This window comes from Crocodylus siamensis, chromosome 2 (genome assembly GCF_052110815.1).
Source record: "Crocodylus siamensis isolate JL-2025a chromosome 2, ASM5211081v1, whole genome shotgun sequence".
Taxonomy (NCBI): Eukaryota; Metazoa; Chordata; order Crocodylia; family Crocodylidae; genus Crocodylus; species Crocodylus siamensis.
This window is the reverse complement of record NC_143396.1, coordinates 11,101,675-11,119,120: the sequence shown is the minus strand read 5'-3', so window position 1 is coordinate 11,119,120 and position 17,446 is coordinate 11,101,675. Positions and strand designations below refer to the sequence as shown.

The 17,446-nt window shown below is 56.2% G+C and overlaps 1 protein-coding gene across 2 annotated transcripts; it reads left to right on the top strand.

Annotated features, from left to right (window-relative positions):
* The first annotated feature begins 3,284 nt into the window (after window positions 1–3,284).
* LOC149869884 (C-type lectin domain family 4 member F-like) lies at window positions 3,285–11,793 on the top strand. Of its 2 annotated transcripts, XM_090035301.1 has the most exons (7): window positions 3,285–3,483; window positions 5,484–5,588; window positions 8,867–8,974; window positions 9,258–9,344; window positions 9,757–9,908; window positions 10,303–10,409; window positions 11,377–11,793. In XM_090035301.1, the coding sequence occupies exons 1-7, from the start codon at window positions 3,399–3,401 to the stop codon at window positions 11,537–11,539; spliced, it is 807 nt and encodes a 268-aa protein (XP_089891427.1). In that variant the 5' UTR covers window positions 3,285–3,398; the 3' UTR covers window positions 11,540–11,793. The 2 variants fall into 2 exon arrangements, with proteins under 2 accessions (XP_089891427.1, XP_089891428.1); XM_090035302.1 differs by having other exon boundaries at window positions 10,303–11,518.
* The last annotated feature ends 5,653 nt before the right edge of the window (window positions 11,794–17,446 follow it).

Here is a 17,446-nt window from a genome sequence, read left to right as displayed (position 1 = left end):
CCCCCCCGGGACCTCAGCGCTTCCCCGACTATCCTCCTTAGCTCGGTGAAGTCGCCCTCCTGAAATCTAGGGCCGCTGCCTTGCTGCCGGCCTTTGCCACCTTGCGCTGGATGGTGAATCCCAGCAGGCGATGATCGCTGTCGCCCAGGTGGTCGAGCACCTGCAGCCCCCGCACCAGGTCGTCACCCCTGGCCCGCACCAGGTCCAGCAAGGCGTCTCCCCGGTGGGGCTGGGCACCTCCTAGGTTAGATGGAGGGCCTGTGTTTGGGCTGGGAACCTACGTGAGCGGTCAGACCCGGCTGACTGCTCTTCCCAGCAGATGTCCGGGAAGTTCAGGTCCCCCATGACTGCCACATCCTTTGACTTCACCACCTCTGTGAGCTGACTGAAGCATTCCTGATCGAGCTCTTCCCCCTGGTTGGGGGGTCTGTAGTAGACCCCCACTGTTAAGTCTCTTTCCCCTTGACTCCCTTGTATCCTAACCCAGAGCACTTCAGAGTGCCCTTCCTCTAATTCTTTGCTAATTGATGAGGATCTGTATTCTTCGTTAATGTAGAGCACCACGCCTCCACCTTTCCTTCCTATCCTGTCCCTCCTGTACAGCCGATAGCCCTTGACATTCACCGCCCTGTCATGCGTTGGGTCCCACCACATTTCAGTAATCCCCACTATGTCCGGGCTGGTGTCAGCCAGCAGGAGGGTGAGTTCCTCCTGCTTGTTCCCCATACTATGAGCATTTGTGTAGAGGCATTTGAGGCCTCCTGTGGATGTGTGTACTGACCCCCTAATCACAGCATTGCCCTGGCCCTTGTCGCTTACCTGTGCATCCAGTCAACCCGATGCCAAATTAGAAATTTGAGAAATTGTTTGCTCAAGAGATTTCAGTGACTCTATTCCTCTTCCAGAATTATGCCTCTAATACAGCAGGGTATTCAGATCCCACCTCTCCCACCATATGTGGCGGGCCAGTAGGGGGCGCTCCTGCGTTGAGCCACCCACCCCCCTGTGCCCGACCCCCTGCCAGGCTCCAAGTGCCTCCCTGGGACGCCTCGCGTCTGGCCGACCCCTTTCCTGGAGCACACTCGCTAGCCTGGGGTAACGTAGCCGCCACCACCCCGAGAAGGGACTCTCTCGGCCCTGTGTCCTTGGGGAAACACAGGCCTAATGTCCTACGGGTACTCGACCCGGTACAGGCACTTGGGCACTTCCCCAAGTTGGGGGCCAAAAAGGAAAGTCTCCCTTAGTCCGCAGATCTAAGGGGCCTCTTAGGCATAATTTACCCACTCTTTAATACCTCAAAAAGTTTCCTACACCGGTCACAAAGCCTGCGCTGTTCAATTTCTTCATCAGCGATTTAGACGACGGGGTGAAAAGCAACCTGTTTAAATTCGCTGATGATACCAAAATCTGGGGTGAGGTGAGCACGCTAGTGGGGAGAGAAAGACTGCAGCAAGACCTGGATAGGTTGCAGCGGTGGGCTAGCAAAAACAGGATGCGCTTCAACACTGACAAGTGCAGGGTGCTGCACGTGGGCAGTAGTAACCAGCAGCACACTTATAAGATGGGAAACTCCTTTCTTGAGAGCATGGAGGCAGAAAGGGATCTTGGAGTCATTATTGACTCCAAGATGAACATGGGCCGACAATGCGAGGTCATGGCTGGCAGGGCTAACCGCACCAGGCAGGCAGTGGACCTCGCGTGCCGAGGGGTCCTGGCGACGGATGGGGCCCTCCGTACCTCTCAGGATGGAGTCACTGATGACGATCACGCGACGCTTCTTCCTCCTGGCCTTCTTGCCTCCTTCAGCCTGCACGGGACGCGGGGAGCGTGGAGTTGCCTCCTCCCCGGTGTCGTCCTCCGTCCTCCTCCTCCAGGGCTGCCAGGGCCCCGTACCTGCTCTCCGGCCGGACTGGAGGAACTGGTGCTGCCGTGTCTCGAGCGGCCCTGGCACGGGAGGTGACCGCCTGCCGCCGAGCAGCGGAGGGCTCGTCTTGAGGTGCGTCCTCCTGGGTCGTACAGCCTTACAGAAGCAGGATGTTGGCTAGCGCAGCCCCGCTGCTTTCCCTGTGGCACATTTGGTGGTTTTGTCTGGTGCTGTGTCAGGGCTGAGGATAATTTTATAAAAGGACTGTGGATTTGTCTGGGCTGGTTTAGACAGGGCTGGTCCTACCTCTGGCAGGGCTTGCACTAGATGTGACCTCCACAGGTCCCTTCCAGCCTCATGTCTCTATGATTGCCCTGCATGCAGTTATTTCCTGCTATCTATCAGTTAGCTGGCATTTGATCTCTTGGATCCATGCTGCGTTGCTTTTGGCACAGAGATGAGGCGCAAGTCAGAACACGGCGCAGCTCTAATTGCCCCGTAGCAGCAGAGGGGCTGTATGGCTTCCCTTGTTGGACAGCCTTGGTATCTCCCAACAGATGCCTCTCAGGTAGGTTGATTCAAACCCATTTTCCATGTGGCCAAAGTGCCTGGCATTCATTATGCCGCCATCCTTTAAACCTCTAACCGATCGTGTTTTGCATCTGCTCCCCTGAGATGTTTGTGGGACGTGTCAGGTCAACCCTCCCAACCCTCCCCCAGGTCTCTGGGTCTAGCCACGTGCTCTGTTTAAATGTTGGAACGCCGCTTGCGCTATTCAAAGACTCCAGGATGTCCCGGGGTCATAAATAACCGGAGCGGCTGGGCCAGCTCCTCGGCCAGTTCCCATTCACATGCCCCCGGTGCTCACACGCCAGGAGAGGAGAAGTGAAAGTGATGCCATGCAAGTGGAGTGACATGTGTGCCCCTCAGCTCTGCTCATGCGAATCATTTCTTCCCCTTCCTGTCCACACCCACCTGGCTATTATTTTGTTTTTTCAAGGCTGGAATTGCCCAGTTCCTAACGCTGACCACCTCAGCAGAGACCTTTCCTTTGCTGTCCATCAGGGCCTTAGTATAGGTGTCCCCAGCTCTTGTCCATGAGGCCTGGAGATGCGAATGCAGATCCCCTACCTTTCCCTGCACTTTGTGCCTCAAATTTGGATCAAGAGGTGGCAGGCTGGAGGGTTGGCTGTGGTCTGCTGGCCCCCAAAGCTTGGGAACCACGGGTCTAACACAGCTGGGAGGGGGCTGCGTGGTGGGTGGGTAGTTTTCCACTGAACCGATCACATGATAGACAAAGCTGATGCCAGCCTGGACATGTGGTTTGTGGAGAACGAGGTGCATGATTCATCTTCCTGGTATCTCACTGTCCCCAGCTTGGGTATCTCTAAAGGTCTCAGCTGACTTTCTTCTCCACGGCCTGAGGGCGTGTGGTTTGCATAATCAGAGATTTGCCAGAGCTCATTTCCCGTTCGCATTTCACAGCTCGCACGCGATTCTGAGACAAACACCTTCTCTAGACAGGTGGGTGGACATGGGCAGCCTGAAGATGAGAGCAGAGGATGATATCTATGAGAATATGTTCAAACCTGCCATCCTTCAAACATCTCTCAGGAAGGGTAAGATGCCTCTGGTTGCTTTTTACACCTTTCCTGGGTTCTTTTGCCTCTCTTTGTCTCCGCGATTTTGCATATGAGCAGCAGCTGACGGTGGTGCCCGGGCCCTAGCTTGAGCTGTCAAGACTAAAAAATCCCTTATCAAATGCAGTTATTTTACCTGAACGGTTCACTCTTTTTTGCTGCCCTTGACACTTCCCGAGCTCATAGAGGACCATTTCCTAGCTCCAGAAGGGGAACCGGTATCCTGGGAGCTTCTCTGTGAAGCCTGTTGGTACTTTCCTAGCATCTGCTGGAGTAGGCTCCTGCCTACGAACGCTTCTGCATCTTTGAGCCAGTTAGCATCTAAGGTGCTGCCCTGCTTTGCCTTCGGCCTCTTCTTGCTGGCGGCTGAGACACAGACACTTCGGCAAGGTATTTGTCTCGGCATTTGGCCTGAGAGGCGGTAGTGGTACAAAACCAGCCCGCGTGAGTTAGAGGAAGTAAGGACGGGCTCTGCAATAGCTGTGAATAGGGAACCAAGAGCGGTCCCGCAGGGATCAGCTCCCCGTCTGTCACCACTCGGCATTTTTTATCAAGTGAATGAAGAAAGCAAAGCCCAGGCCTGTCCCTTAGGTGCCTCACAGTGAAGGAGTCTGGGGTTTTTTCCAAGCTTTTGGGCTTTGCTGCTTGCCACGTGCAGCTGAGAAGGAATTTTCCCTCTCGTGTTGCTGCAGGTGTCAGGGGTTTTTTTGCCTTTCTCAGTAGTGTCAAGTGTTGGGGACAGGGACAGGGCTGTGCCAGTGCTCCTGTTGGCACTGACCCTGCAGGGTCCTGGCTGGAGGGTCCTGCCCCTGCGCTCAAGCTCAGCCCAACGCTGCACTGGGGCTGGAAGAGAAAAACGTTGCATGGGTCCATATTAGATGAATATGGAGGCAGCGGCACTTTTCGGATATGGTGCAACTTTTTTCTCTTCCCTCAACTGAAGAAAACCTTGAAAGGAACAAGATTTTATGATGTGGAAACCATAAAACAAAATGTGACGGCACAGCTTTTAGCAAATCTGCAAATTGCTCATCGGACGGGCTTCCAACCATGGCAGAAACGTTGGGAGAAGTGTGTGGCTGCAGAAGGAGCGTGCTTCGAAGGAGATTAAGCCGAAACCCCAAATGTTTTGTTTCCTACAGCATCAGTCTCAATACTTTTTTGGACAGACCACACGCACGCACACAGGATGTTATTTGCTGTGGTCCCCTTGCTTTTCCTGTGACAGGTTTGGGTGTGATGGCTTGTGTTGTGTTAGGGTTGATGGCAGTTTTAGGAAGAGGTCAGACACGGGGTTTTTCCGGGCGGGTTTGGACAGGGCTGATCCTGCCTCAGGCAGGGAGCTAGACTAGACGTGACTTCTCGGGGTCCCTGCCAACCCTACTTTTCTATGATTTCTGTGATCTAGGAACAAAGTGCACAGGGCTTCGTGGAAGAGAGGGGTCTCCATCCTGTAACTCAGAAATACCTGGGGCTCCTGCTAGACCAGTGGCTTTCAGCTGTTTTAGACTCAAGGCAGCTTTGGATAGACGTGAGGCACCCCTGGACACATTCAAGCCCCTCCTTGGAAAATATCAGCTCTGTTTTCTCTTATTTTTTGCATACAGAAAAATACTGGAGCAGTTTTTCTATTGCAAAGAACTCAGAAATGTACAGTTATGCATCTCTTGGAAATCCCTGAGTTTCTCCTGTGAAACTCCCATGTTTGTACCCATTAATGTTGCAGCACCCTGAAAGGCGGTCAAGGCAGCCCAGGATGCTGTGGCACCCTGGTTGAGAGCCACTCTGCTCGACTGTCAGCTGCAAGGGTGACCCTGCTGTCACAGGGGCTCACGTGGTGGCTGTACACACCGGGGGACGAGGAGGTTTTTCATCTTACCTCTGAACCTGGCCCTGCTGGAACCCTGCGGCCGGTTCTGGGTGCACAATTCAGGGGGGAGGTTGACGTCAGCGTGACGTGTTTCCTCTTCTCCTTCCAGGAAAACCACCGGAGTCGTCTCCAAGCAGAGCCTGCATCCTCCATGCTGTCCTCGTTGTCTTGAGTCTCCTCCTCCTTGCTGCCCTTGTTTTCATCACGCTCACCTGTAAGTTCAGCTGTAGCTGCAAAGACGACATGGGTGTGAACCCCTGGGCCTTTTTTTATTTAGAAACCACTGATTTAACATTAGTCTAATATAGAAAGGCCCTATAAAAAGGAGCTGTCGGGGACAAGCTGGAGCACTCTGGTGTCAGGAAACTCTGAAATGACAGTGCCCAAGTATTGGGGGTGTTGGTTGTGGTCGTGTTGGTCTAAAGACATAGGCAGACAAGGTTCTTTGGGTAAATGCAGTATCTTTTATTGAACCGACTAAATATTTGGGAAAATTGTTCTTTGCAAGCTTCAAGCACAAACACCCTTCTTCAGTGCTGATTACTTCATTGTTCATTCTTGCTTTGAATATAGCAGTCAATATAGTGGTCAAGGTTTGACTATTGTCCACAGTCAGGTGTCCCATCTGATTTTTTTGCGGGTTGATCTTTTCTTCGATGTTGTCCAAGGATTTTGAAAGAAAAATAGTGTTTGTACCGAACAGCTTGCAAAGAACAACTTTTCCAACTATTTCATAGATTTCATAGACATTAGGGCTGGAAGGGACCTCGGGAGATCATCGAGTCTATAATTGGTCTAATAAAAGATACCACACCTACCCAAATAACCTTGTCTGTCTGCATCCAAATCTGGCACTCAGAGCCTTAGCAGGTAGATCTGAGTTATAGCATTTCAAGATATTACTACCAGGTCAGGTCACACCACGCATGTTAAGAATGATAAATGTAACGGCGAGGCCGCATCTGGAGTCCTGTGTCCAGTTTTGGCCCCCCCCAGTGACCCAAACCCTAACCCATGGTGCCTTTTTCCCATCTTCACTCCTGAAACTAGACAGCACCTGCTACAGAAAGCAGTCACTGGGGAAGTGGGGTTGTAACAGATGCCAGGAGATGGACTTAGGGAAGTGATTCTTTCCCTCTGTTTGGCACTGGGGAAGGCCACATCTGGAGTCCAGTGTCCAGCTGTGGGCCCCCCACTACAGAAAGGATGTGGACACATGGGAGGGAGTCCAGCGGAGGGCAATGAAAATGGCTGGGGGACAGGACTGGTGAGGAGAGGCTGAGGGAAATGGGCTGACTGAGTCTGGAGAAGAGAAGACCGAGGGGGATTGAACAGCAGCTGTCACCTCCCTGCCGGGGGGCTGCAAAGAGGCTGGAGCTGGGCTGGTCTCAGTGGGGGCAGGTGACAGGACAAGGAGCAATGGGCTCAAGCTGCAGCAAGGGAAGGTGAGGTTGGATATTAGGAAAAACTTTTTCCTGAGGAGGGTGGTGAAGCAGTGGAGCAGGTTACCCAGGGAGGTGGTGCAGTCTCCATCCTGGGAGGTGTTTAAGCCCTGGGTAGACAAAGCCCTGGCTGGGATGATGCAGTTGGGGCTGGTCTTGCTTTGAGCAGGGGCTTGGACTAGATGTGACCTCCTGAGGGCCCTTCAGCCTTCCTTGTCTGTGATCCTAGGATCCAGCCAAAAGCCCCAGGGTGATCAATGCTCCTAGAAGCATCAATCCAGCTGAATGAAATTCCTCAGCCCCCTAAACAAAAGGAGGGTCCAATGGTCTCTTCTGGCCTTGCAAGTTGTTTCTGCATCTCCTGCATCTCTTCCTGTGTCCTCTTTCAGTAACGATATCCACACAAGGACCAGAGGTGAACATGGGACTGTCTGGTTACAACCTTGGGGGTGAAAGGAAAGTCTCTAGAAATTCCCCTATACTCAGGGTGGAAATTTCCCTGGGTCCCTCTTGTCTAGGGAGGCTTGGAAGGTGAAAGGGGTTCTGTTAACTTGGAGCTCAGACCGGTGAGGGAGGAAACCCAGCCCAGGTCTTGGCAGCTTTTTGGTGGTGTGGCAGCCGCGGTCCTGGCACCGACACTCCTCACTGATCCCATCCCCCTGCAGCGAGGGAAGCACAGACGGGGCTGGGCAGCAGGCGCCGGCGTGGAAGGGAGCTCCGCAGATGGGGCGGGTGGCACGGTGTGGATCCTGGCCATGCGGCCTGTGGCAGGAAGCCGCCTTTGTTTCTCCCCAAAACCTCTGCCCTGTGACAATGTGATGAGGACAGACCCAGCAGAGGAGACGCACCCTTACCCTGTCTCTTTAGGTCACCTGAGCTGGCTCCAGTCCTGAGGGAGCGGGGAGCCTGCTGCCTCTGCCTGCGGGACTGGCATCACCTACCTGGGTGAGGGGCATCTACCTGGGGGGCTAGAGCCTGCCTGGCAACTAGTGATGTATTTCAAATTGGTTGGCCGACAGCCAACCGGAGCTGGCCTCCACTGGCCCAGGGGAATGAGGTCACGGGGGTATATAAGTTAAGACTGCCCAGGAGGAGGGGGCAGCAGCCATGCGGGGACTCAGACTTAGAGAGGAGCTGGACCATCTGAAACTGGCTCTCCCCGCATAATTTATGAGCGAGGAGCGGCCTGCCTCCAGAGGGATCTCCACCAGCCTCGGGATGATGCTTCTCGAGATCTGATAGATATCTAGCTGGCAGTAACTCAGATGTAGGATCAAAAGGCTACCTCAGCCAGACTGTTTTACTCTATGGGATTTCTATGATATTGCTCCATCTCGTACCCTATTTTCACCCTACCCCTGTGATCAATAAAGTTCTCCTTTTTGACTGGTGTAGGAGACTTATTGCGGGGTGGGTGTAAGTTATGCCCAAGAGACCCTTTAGGTCTGCAGACTAAGGGAGACTTTCCTTTTTGGCCCCCGGCTTGGGGAAGTGCCCAAGTGCCTGCACCGGGTCGAGTACCCGTAGGGCATTAGGCCTGTGTTTCCCCAAGGACACAGGGCCGAGAGAGTCCCTTCTCGGGGTGGTGGCAGCTACGTTACCCCAGGCTAGCGAGTGTGCTCCTGGAAGGGGGTCGGCCGGACGCGAGGCGCCCCAGGGAGGCACTCGGGACCTGGAAGGTGGTCGGGCGCAGGGAGGTGGGGGGCTCAACGCAGGAGCGCCCCCTACTGGCCTGCCACACGGCCCATGGGGCCCACAGGATGTTGAGCCTTGGTCTAAGCTACAGTCGAGCTCCTACCAGCCCCTTTGCACAGCAGCGGTTTTACCAGGCACTATGCAGTGCGTCACGGCATGAGACTGAGTGTGCAAACAGTGGCCATGAGACAGAGATGGCAGGTCCAGGGTGCGATGCAGCCTCTGTAAGGCCTTAAGGAAATCACCGTCTTGCCTTAGGGCACGGGGAAGGGCAGGGCCTTGGACTTCCTTACCCTCTCCTCCTCCTCCTCTGGGTGCTGCCCCCCAACCGAGCCTGCCCCAACGTCTTCCCTAGATTTCCAGGAGCGGCGGGAGAAGCGCCGAGTGGCCGAAGCGGTTCAGGGCATCCAAGATTTCTGGAAGGAAAATGGCACCTTGGACACGTCGGTCCTGGAGCAGACGGGTGAGCAGCACCGCGGGACCCTGCCTGCTGCCGGCCCCTGCCCATACACCCCTGGGACAGGATCATAGCCACAGCTGCCAGTGGTGGCAGCGAGTGCAATGGGCACATGGGTGGGGGGTCAGACAGCCGTGCCGGGAACACTGTATCTCCGTGCTTCCTGTCGCACACATGCCAGCCAGGCGTGGGCATCCTCTCGTGTGCCAGCTCTGACCACGCAGGTCTGGAATAGGTTTACGCCTGTGCCATGCAGCAGGTCCTTATTAACCCTTTCCGTGCTTTCCAGGCCGGCAGCTGGTGGGCGAGGTTCAGCTGTTAGGGGGCCTCTGGGAGGAGGTGGTGGCCCCCTGCGCCGTGATGCAGGACCAGCACCGTGAGTACCAGCAGCTCTCATGAGTGAAGATGCACCAGTGCTGGGGAGGGGTGAAAGCAAGATGGAGCTTGCCCTGATAAAGTTTTCTGGGGTGTGGGGGAAGCCCTGGGGGGTCCTATGCCCCTCTCTGCGCCCAGCCCACGGGGACGGGAGGCTCTTACAGCCGGAGCTGGAGTCCCCCTTGCAGCTGCGAGGCCACGGGCTGTTACCGCCAGCTCTGGGGAGCCCAAATCTGGGCTGGAGCAGGACCAGGCTGTGCTGCCCAGACTGGTTTTGCTCCCTGCTCCTGCGCTGGGGGAGAGAAGGCAAAGTGCTGGAGGGAGTCCCCATGCTCCGGCCGGTGCCCCAGACAGCCCTGTGTCTTCACGCCGGGACCCTTCCTCGTGCTTCTCACAGGAGCCTTTGCCCCCAGGGGACATCCTGACCAGGCTTTTGCAAGGCTGGAGGTTTCACAGCGGGAATCTCTATTACTTCTCACAAAAAAATAACACGTGGAGGGAGGCTGAGGGCTCCTGCGTGGCCCAGCATGCACACCTGAGCTCCGTCCTCTCCCAGGAAGAGCAGGTGAGTGTGGGCACGTCACGGGGGCCGGATGCAGGGCCCAAGACCGGCCCGTTCCCTCTGAGGTCTCTTGGATGAGCCTTGGGGCCCTGGGGCTTTCCAGACCCCAAATGCAAAGCATGGGGCACAGATCTGGAAAGCTGGCTCTGGTACAGCATCCCTGCCAGGCTTGCCTTCCCCAGTGCCCCTTCCCTGCGTGTCAGAGCTCCCTTCAGCCCTCGGTCCCAGGCACCAAGGGCCTGCACGGACTTCAGGGCAGATGTGACGGAGGCTCATGTCCGAGACGGGCATCCACCAGCCACCGCAGCTGCCTCCCTGTATGAGCTGCTCGCCCCTGATTGCGGTCCTGGGGCTGGGGCCACGTGAGTGAGAGGTCCGTGCCCTGCGCTGTCTGCAGGAGTACCTTGTCAAGGAGACCAAGGGGGTCCACCACTGGATCGGCCTCGCTGATCTCGGGGTGACGGGCAACTGGCGCTGGACAGACGGCTCTGTGTACACAAATGGGTAAGGCTGGACAGGCTGAATCCGCGGCTCCTGCCTGGACAAGTCATCGACTCAGACAGCGAGGGCTGGGCGGGACGTCGGGGTCACCTCCAGTGCAACATCCTGCTCCAAGCAGGACCAGCCCCAGCTATATCATCCCAGCCAAGGCTTTGTCTAGCCGGGGCTTCAACACCGCCCAGGATGGAGACTGCACCACCTCTCCGGGGAGCCTGCTCCACTGCTTCACCACCCTCCTCTTCCAAATACCCAACCTCAACTGCCCTTGCTGCAGCTTGAGCCCTTTGCTCCTCCTGCCATCTGCCCCCACTGAGACCAGGCCAGCTCCATCCTCTGTGCAGCCCCCCGGCAGGGAGGGGAAGGCTGCTGTTCAATCCCCCTCGGTCTTCTCTTCGCCAGACTCAATCAGCCCATTTCCACCAGCCTCTCCTCACCAGTCATGTGTCCCTGCCCCCCATATATTTTCACTGCCAATTCTCCAATGTGTCCACATCCTTTATGTAGCGGGGGCCCACAGCTGGACACCGGACTCCAGATGCTGAACAGAGTGGAGGAATCGCTGCCCTCCATCTCCTGGCACCGCTCCTACCGATGCAGCCCGGGACGCCGGTTGTCTTCTTGGCACGAGGACACACTGCCGGCTCCTGTTCAGCTTCTTGTCCCCTGTCCCCCCAGGTCCTTTTCTGCAGAGCTGCTGCTTTCCCCCTGGGAAAATCCCTTTGCTGCAGCCTGCGGAGCTCGGCGCCAAGGGGAAGGGGCTGCAGAGATGCAGAGAAGCTCTCAGATTCCTGGGGAAATAGGGTGGTTTCTCCCCACGCCGAGCCTGGCTCTTTTCGTTCCACCAGAGCCCCTGGCTGAGGAGCCCCAGCTTGGTGACACCCGCTCTGGAGGCTCCAAGGCCAGCCTGGGTGCCCCCCACGTGTCCCCATGATATCCTTGGCATCATGGACACGTGCCCTGTCGCCCCCAGGTTCTGGAGCACCGGCCAGCCCGACAACTGGCACCAAAACATGGGGGGAGCTGAGGAGTGCGTGCACCTCAAGTCCAAGTCCCTGCACTCCTGGAACGACGGCAACTGCACGCGGCGGTACCGGTGGGTCTGTAAGAAGGCCCTGGGGCAGGCAGTGCCCTGACACGGCAGCGCCTGGGGACCCCACGCTTGGCGGCAGAAGAACCCGACGGATGAGGGAGGCTGTGATGGAGCCTGGCTGACCCGGCAGGATGTTACTAGGGTCCTGCAGGCACCTCGATCGCTCTGGTGTGACCAGGAACAGTGTTGGGGGGACAGGCTGAGCAGCCAAGCAGCCACAGGACCATAAACGCCGGCCATCCCGGCTCGGCCGAGCGCACGGCTTCAGAGGCACGATATGCAGGAAAATAAAAGATATGGAGACTCCTGATGTCTCGCCTGAGTTTGCTGTCCAGGCCTGAGGGCAAAATCCATGCAGCCCCATGTCCCACCCCCGCCACAGTGCCGTGCTATTGAGGAGGCCTCGCGGACTGGTGCACCCTGCAGAGAGACCCTGGGGACCAGGAGCCGCTGAGCTGAGCCAGCTTTCCCAGGTGGAGACCCAGGCTCCAAGCTGCTCCCGCCCCCCAGCAACCCACCGCCCGCTCAGGGCCTCCGGGCACGTGCGTGCACCAGCATCTCGGGCACTGCCTGACCGCAGCCTCCACCCTGGGCTGCATTTCTGCGGCCCCCTCCCTTGGCCGTTGAACAGAGCCGCGCCCAGTAAGGGCAGCACCTGTGCCCTGGGGCACAGACGCCCCGTCCTGCTTTATCTGTCCACCGAGGCAGCCCTGCCCTCCCAGGGCACAACCCTTGCCCCAAACGGAGCAGCTTTGCAGTGCTACAAGTGCAATGAACCCAGGCAAGCTTCTCCAGCGTGCGGCTGCTCAAGTTATAACTACGCTGCGTCTTCAGGTGAGCGGGTGACAAGACCCCAAGTTTGCCGACGACAGTAAATGATGCAGGGCAGTAAAGAGCAAGGTGCACAGCTGAGCGCTGTCAGCTCTGGTCCCCACACCTGAAACAGGAGAGAGACGGTGCGGAGAAGGCAGCGAGGATGATGAGGGGCGTGGAGGGGCGTCCCTAGGAGGAAGCAGCAGGGGCCAGGCCTGGGCAGCGCAGAGGGGGGACAGGAGGAGGGTTCACGATGTATTCACTGGGGAAGGGAAAGTCACTAGGGATTTATTACTGACTGTCTCTCACCAGACAAGAATGAGGGGCGCAGCATGGAGCCAGCAGGCAGCGATTTGAAACAAACACCAGGCAGGTCTGTTTTCACCGTGCAGCATTTAAGGCTGGGACTCGTGGCCCCCAGAAGCGGTGGAAAATGGTTGTGGGGCTGGGGGCCAGGACTGGTGAGGAGAGGCTGAGGGAACTGGGGTGATTTAACCTGCAGAAGAGAAGACCGAGGGGGATTGAACAGCAGCTGTCACCTCCCTGCAGGGGGGCTGCAAAGAGGACGGAGCTGGGCTGGTCTCAGTGGGGGCAGATGACAGAACAAGAAGCAATGGGCTCAGGCTGCAGCAAGGGAAGTTGAGGCTAGATATTAGAAAAAACTCTCACCAGGAGGGTGGGGAGCTGGAAGGGGGCCCAGATCTCGCAGCCCAGTGCAGCCGGGGGGGTCCAAGCTGGTTGCAGCTGCATGTGAACAGGCTCCAGGCTGAGCTATTGGCTCCCCCCATGGCTGCTCCAGGACAGCCCCCTGGCCCCCCACATACAACACAGCCCGTCCCCTTCCCTCTTTGTCCCCCTTCTTGTTTCCAGGGTGAAGTCCCTCAGTGCAGGCGGGTGATGTGCCCTGAGTTGGCCATGGCCATGGAGCAATTAGTGGGGAGGAAGGGGGACTGGTGCTTAACTGGGATCAAGGCAGACCAGGTTCATAGACTTTTCACAGATTTCATAGACATCAGGGCTGGAAGGGACCTCAGGAGATCATGGAGTCCAGCCCCCGCCCGAAGGGCAGGAAGTCAGCTGGGGTCATAGGATCCCAGCAAGATAAGCATCCAATTTGCTCTTGAAGGTGTTCAATGTAGGTGCTTCAACCACCTCCAATGGCAGGCTGTTCCAGACCTTGGGGGCTCGGACAGTAAAGAAATTCTTCCTTATGTCCAGCCTGAAACGGTCTTGCAGGAGTTTGTGACCGTTCGACCTCGTCATCCCTTGGGGCGCTCTGGTGAACAAACGTTCCCCCAGATCCTGGTGGTCACCCCTGATAAACTTATAGGTGGCCATCAGATCCCCCCTGAGCCTGCGCTTTTCCAGGCTAAGGAGTCCCATGGCGGGGGGTGTTACCTGTCAGCTCCATGTTCTTGGGGACCCCTGACACAGGACACAGCCTGTCTGACTCACAAAGAATGACCCCCCCCCCCCCAAACAGAAGCTGATTAAGATGCAGTGAGAGACGCACCTAAAGCCCTCCAGATCAGGGTGACAAAAGTGAAACAACTGCCCTAGGTCTCATTTGCATCTGAGATGGGAACAGATGTCCATTCATTTACATGAGAGATGGAGAACAGAGAGCCTGAAGCAGAGACCGCAGTGAATTCTGGGATCAGCGAGGCAGGGGAGCCCTGCACGATGGGGAAGCTGTGCTCCAAATCCTCACCAACCCCCACACCCAGCTCCGCATTTAAGACCAGTTCTAATCTGGACGGACACAGGACTTTTCTTCCCCCCCCCCCCCCACCCCCCCTCTTTAAACAGAAGTAAGTTTACTAGGCATCTGGGGCCGTACATCCCCGGTCCCACTATGGGAGGCCGATGGAAACTTCACTGGCTACAACTCGGTTGCCGGGTTAGGGAGTGCTGAGGCAATAGACCGAGTCCGAGGGGGTACGGGCAACATTTGAACCATGGCACAGGGCTCATCACCGCGTCCAGCCTGTGGGAGCCCTGACCGCAAGTGTTGTCATACTTTTCCCAAGACGACTGGTGGAAGTCCTCTCCACAACAGGTTATGCACACTCCAATAATTGCCTTAAGACTGTTAAAAGACTGTAGTAAGATCTGGAAAAGTCATGCTAAGCTGAGGCTTGTTCACAGCAAGTAAAAATCCAAAACCCTGATGCTGCAAGCTATTGTTTCTGAACACCACAGCCCCCAGTTTCTTAATGAGAACGCGGTGAGAGACAGTGTCGAAGGCCTCCGAAAGTCCAGGAAGACGATGTCCACTGCTACCCTGCGTCCAGGGATTTGGTGACCTGGTCGTAGAAGGCACCAGGTTGGTGTGACAGGACCTGCCTCAAATGAACCCGTGTTGGTTGCCCCTAAGCATGATCTCCCCCCCGGCCCCTCGTGGACATGTGCCAGGATAACTCTCTCAAAAAGCTTGCCCAGGATGGAGGTAAGACTAACTGGTCTATAGTCTATAGTTCCCCGGGTCCTCATTCCTCTCTTTTTTGGAAATGGGAACCACGCTGGCCTCTTCCAGTCCTCTGGCCCCACACCAGAGCACCACGAGTGCTTGCACAGCCGTGCCGGGGGTCCCGCAATGACCGCAGCTAATTGCCCCAGCACTCGGGGGTGGAGATCGTCCGGACCTGCTGATTTGAACACGTCCAGTCCCGCCAGACGCTCCCCAACTAGATCCGCCCTGACCCTGGGCCTGGGTGCACCTCCCCGGGGCCTGAGGGGGGCCCGGGGGGGGTGACTGTTCTGGTCCCTGCTTAGGAAAATGGAGGCTCTGGACTCTCTCAAGCTTCTCCACATCCTTTTTGAATTGTGGAGCCCAAAACTGGACGCAGTACTCCAGCTGCGGCCTCACCAAGGCCGAGTACAAGGCGAGAATGACGTCCCGGGATTTGCTCGAGAAGCATCTATGGATGCACGCCAGCGTTTTGGTTGCTTTACTAGCAGCAGCATCGCATTGCAGGCTCGTGTTCATCTTGTGGTCAGTGATGACCCCAAGTCTCTTTCTTCTGTAGTGCTATCCAACGTAGCACTGCCGAGCCTATAAGGATGCTGCAGGTTTTTCCTCCCAAGGTGGAGAACCTTGCATTTTTCGGTGTTAAACACCATGAGGTTCTCGTCCGCCCATTTGCTGAGCTTGTCCAGGTCAGCCTGGATCACCCACCTGTCTTCTGGCATGGATGCTTTGCCCCAAAGTTTGGTGTCATTGGCGAACTTGGCCAGTCCACTCCTGACTCCAATGTCCACATCGTTAATGAAGATGTTGAACAGGATGGGTCCCAGGACAGAGCCTTGAGGGACCCCACTGGTCACAGGGCACCACGATGAGTGACTGCCATCAATCACAACCCTCTGGGTCTGACCACGGAGCCAGTTTCCAGCCAGCGGATCGTGGTGGAGCCAAGGCCACAACCGGCCAGTTTGGCCAAGAGGTGATCATGGGATACCAGATCAAAAGCTTTTTTAAAGTCAAGATATATGACATCAATCTCTTCTCCCTTGTCCAGGTGATAGGTCACCTGGTCATAGAAGGAAATGAGATTGGTCAAACAAGACCTACCCGCAACAAACCCGTGCTGGCTGTCCCTTAGGATGTTAGCCTGGGCCAGTCCCTCAAGGATGGCCCCCTTAATAAACTTTTCTAAGATCTTCCCCGGGATAGACGTCAGGCTGATGGGCCTGTAGTTAGCCGGATCCACTCTCCTCTGTTTCTTGAAGATCGGCACCACATTGGCCTTCTTCCAGTCTTCGGGCACTACACCAGAGCGCCAGGAGCTCTCGAAGACCTGTGCCAGGGGCTGGGCTATGACGCTCGCCAGCTCCTTGAGCACCCTGGGGTGCAGACTGTCAGGGCCGGCTGACTTGAAGGTCTCCAGCTTCTCAAGGTGTTCCTTCACGAGGTCAGCATTGACGGAGGGTAGGGGATCCCCATCACCCGGATCTCCCTGTCCCATAGCAGGCATGGGCGTCCCATGGGACTGATGAAAGACTGACGCAAAGTACCTATTTAATAGGTTGGCTTTTTCCTGGGCGTCAGTTGTCAGTTGCCCCATCTGGTTTAGCAGGGGTTCAACGTTGCCCTTGCTTTTCCTCCGGCTCCCCACATATCTGAAAAACGACTTTTTATTGTCCTTGATACTTGAAGCCAGTTGGAGTTCAGTTGCAGCCTTGGCTTTCCTGGTTTGCTCCCTGCAGGACCGGACCAGCGTGGAGTAATCCTCCTTGGAGGTGGATCCCGTCCTCCATCCTTTGTAGGTCTGTCTTTTTAGATGCAGGAGGTCCACTAGTTTCTTGCTGAGCCAGGGGGACTGCTGTGCCCTTTTCCTGCCTGCCCTCTGAGATGGGATGGACTTTGTGTGTGCATCGAGGATCGCTCCCTTGAGGAGCAACCACTCTTCCTGGACTCCCCTCGCCTTTGGACTGAGGTCCCTTTAGAGTCTCCCTGACAAGCCACCTGAGCTTGTCAAAGTTGGCTTTTCTGAAGTCAAGGACTTCTGTGTTGCTGACTGACTTGCCAGCTTTACGGCGGATGGTGAAGGTGATCAGCTCGTGGTCGCTGTCACCCAACTTCCCATCGATCACTAGGTCGCCGATTAGGTCGTCCCCCGTAGCCAGTACCAGGTCGAGCAGCGCTTTGCCTCTCGTTGGCCCGTACACTTCTTGAGTCGGGTAGAGGTCATCCACGCACGAGAGAAAGCTTTGCGCCTGCTCAGATTTGGCCGAGCGCTCCTCCCACGTGATGTCTGGGTAGGTGAAGTCTCCCATGGCAAGCATGCACCAGGAGCGTGATGATGGTTGTCTGGGCTGGTTTGGATGGGACTGATCCTGCCTCAGGCAGGGGTTGGACTGGATGATTTCTGGAGGTCCCTGCAAGCTCCATGTCTCTCTGACTCCACGACTCTATGACCTCCGTGCGAGAACCAGATCTCAGAAAAGCCCACTCTGAAACCTAGAACGGTGCCTGAGAAAGCAGGAGAGATAGCAGAAGAAACAGAGCAAGAAGGAGAGATAGAGCAGGAAATAGAAGGGGCGAGAGAGAAGATAGATAAGCCAACTTATCAACAGGAAAGCCAGGCCCTATCACTACAGCTTACAGAAGAGCTTGAACACATAAGACCACAAA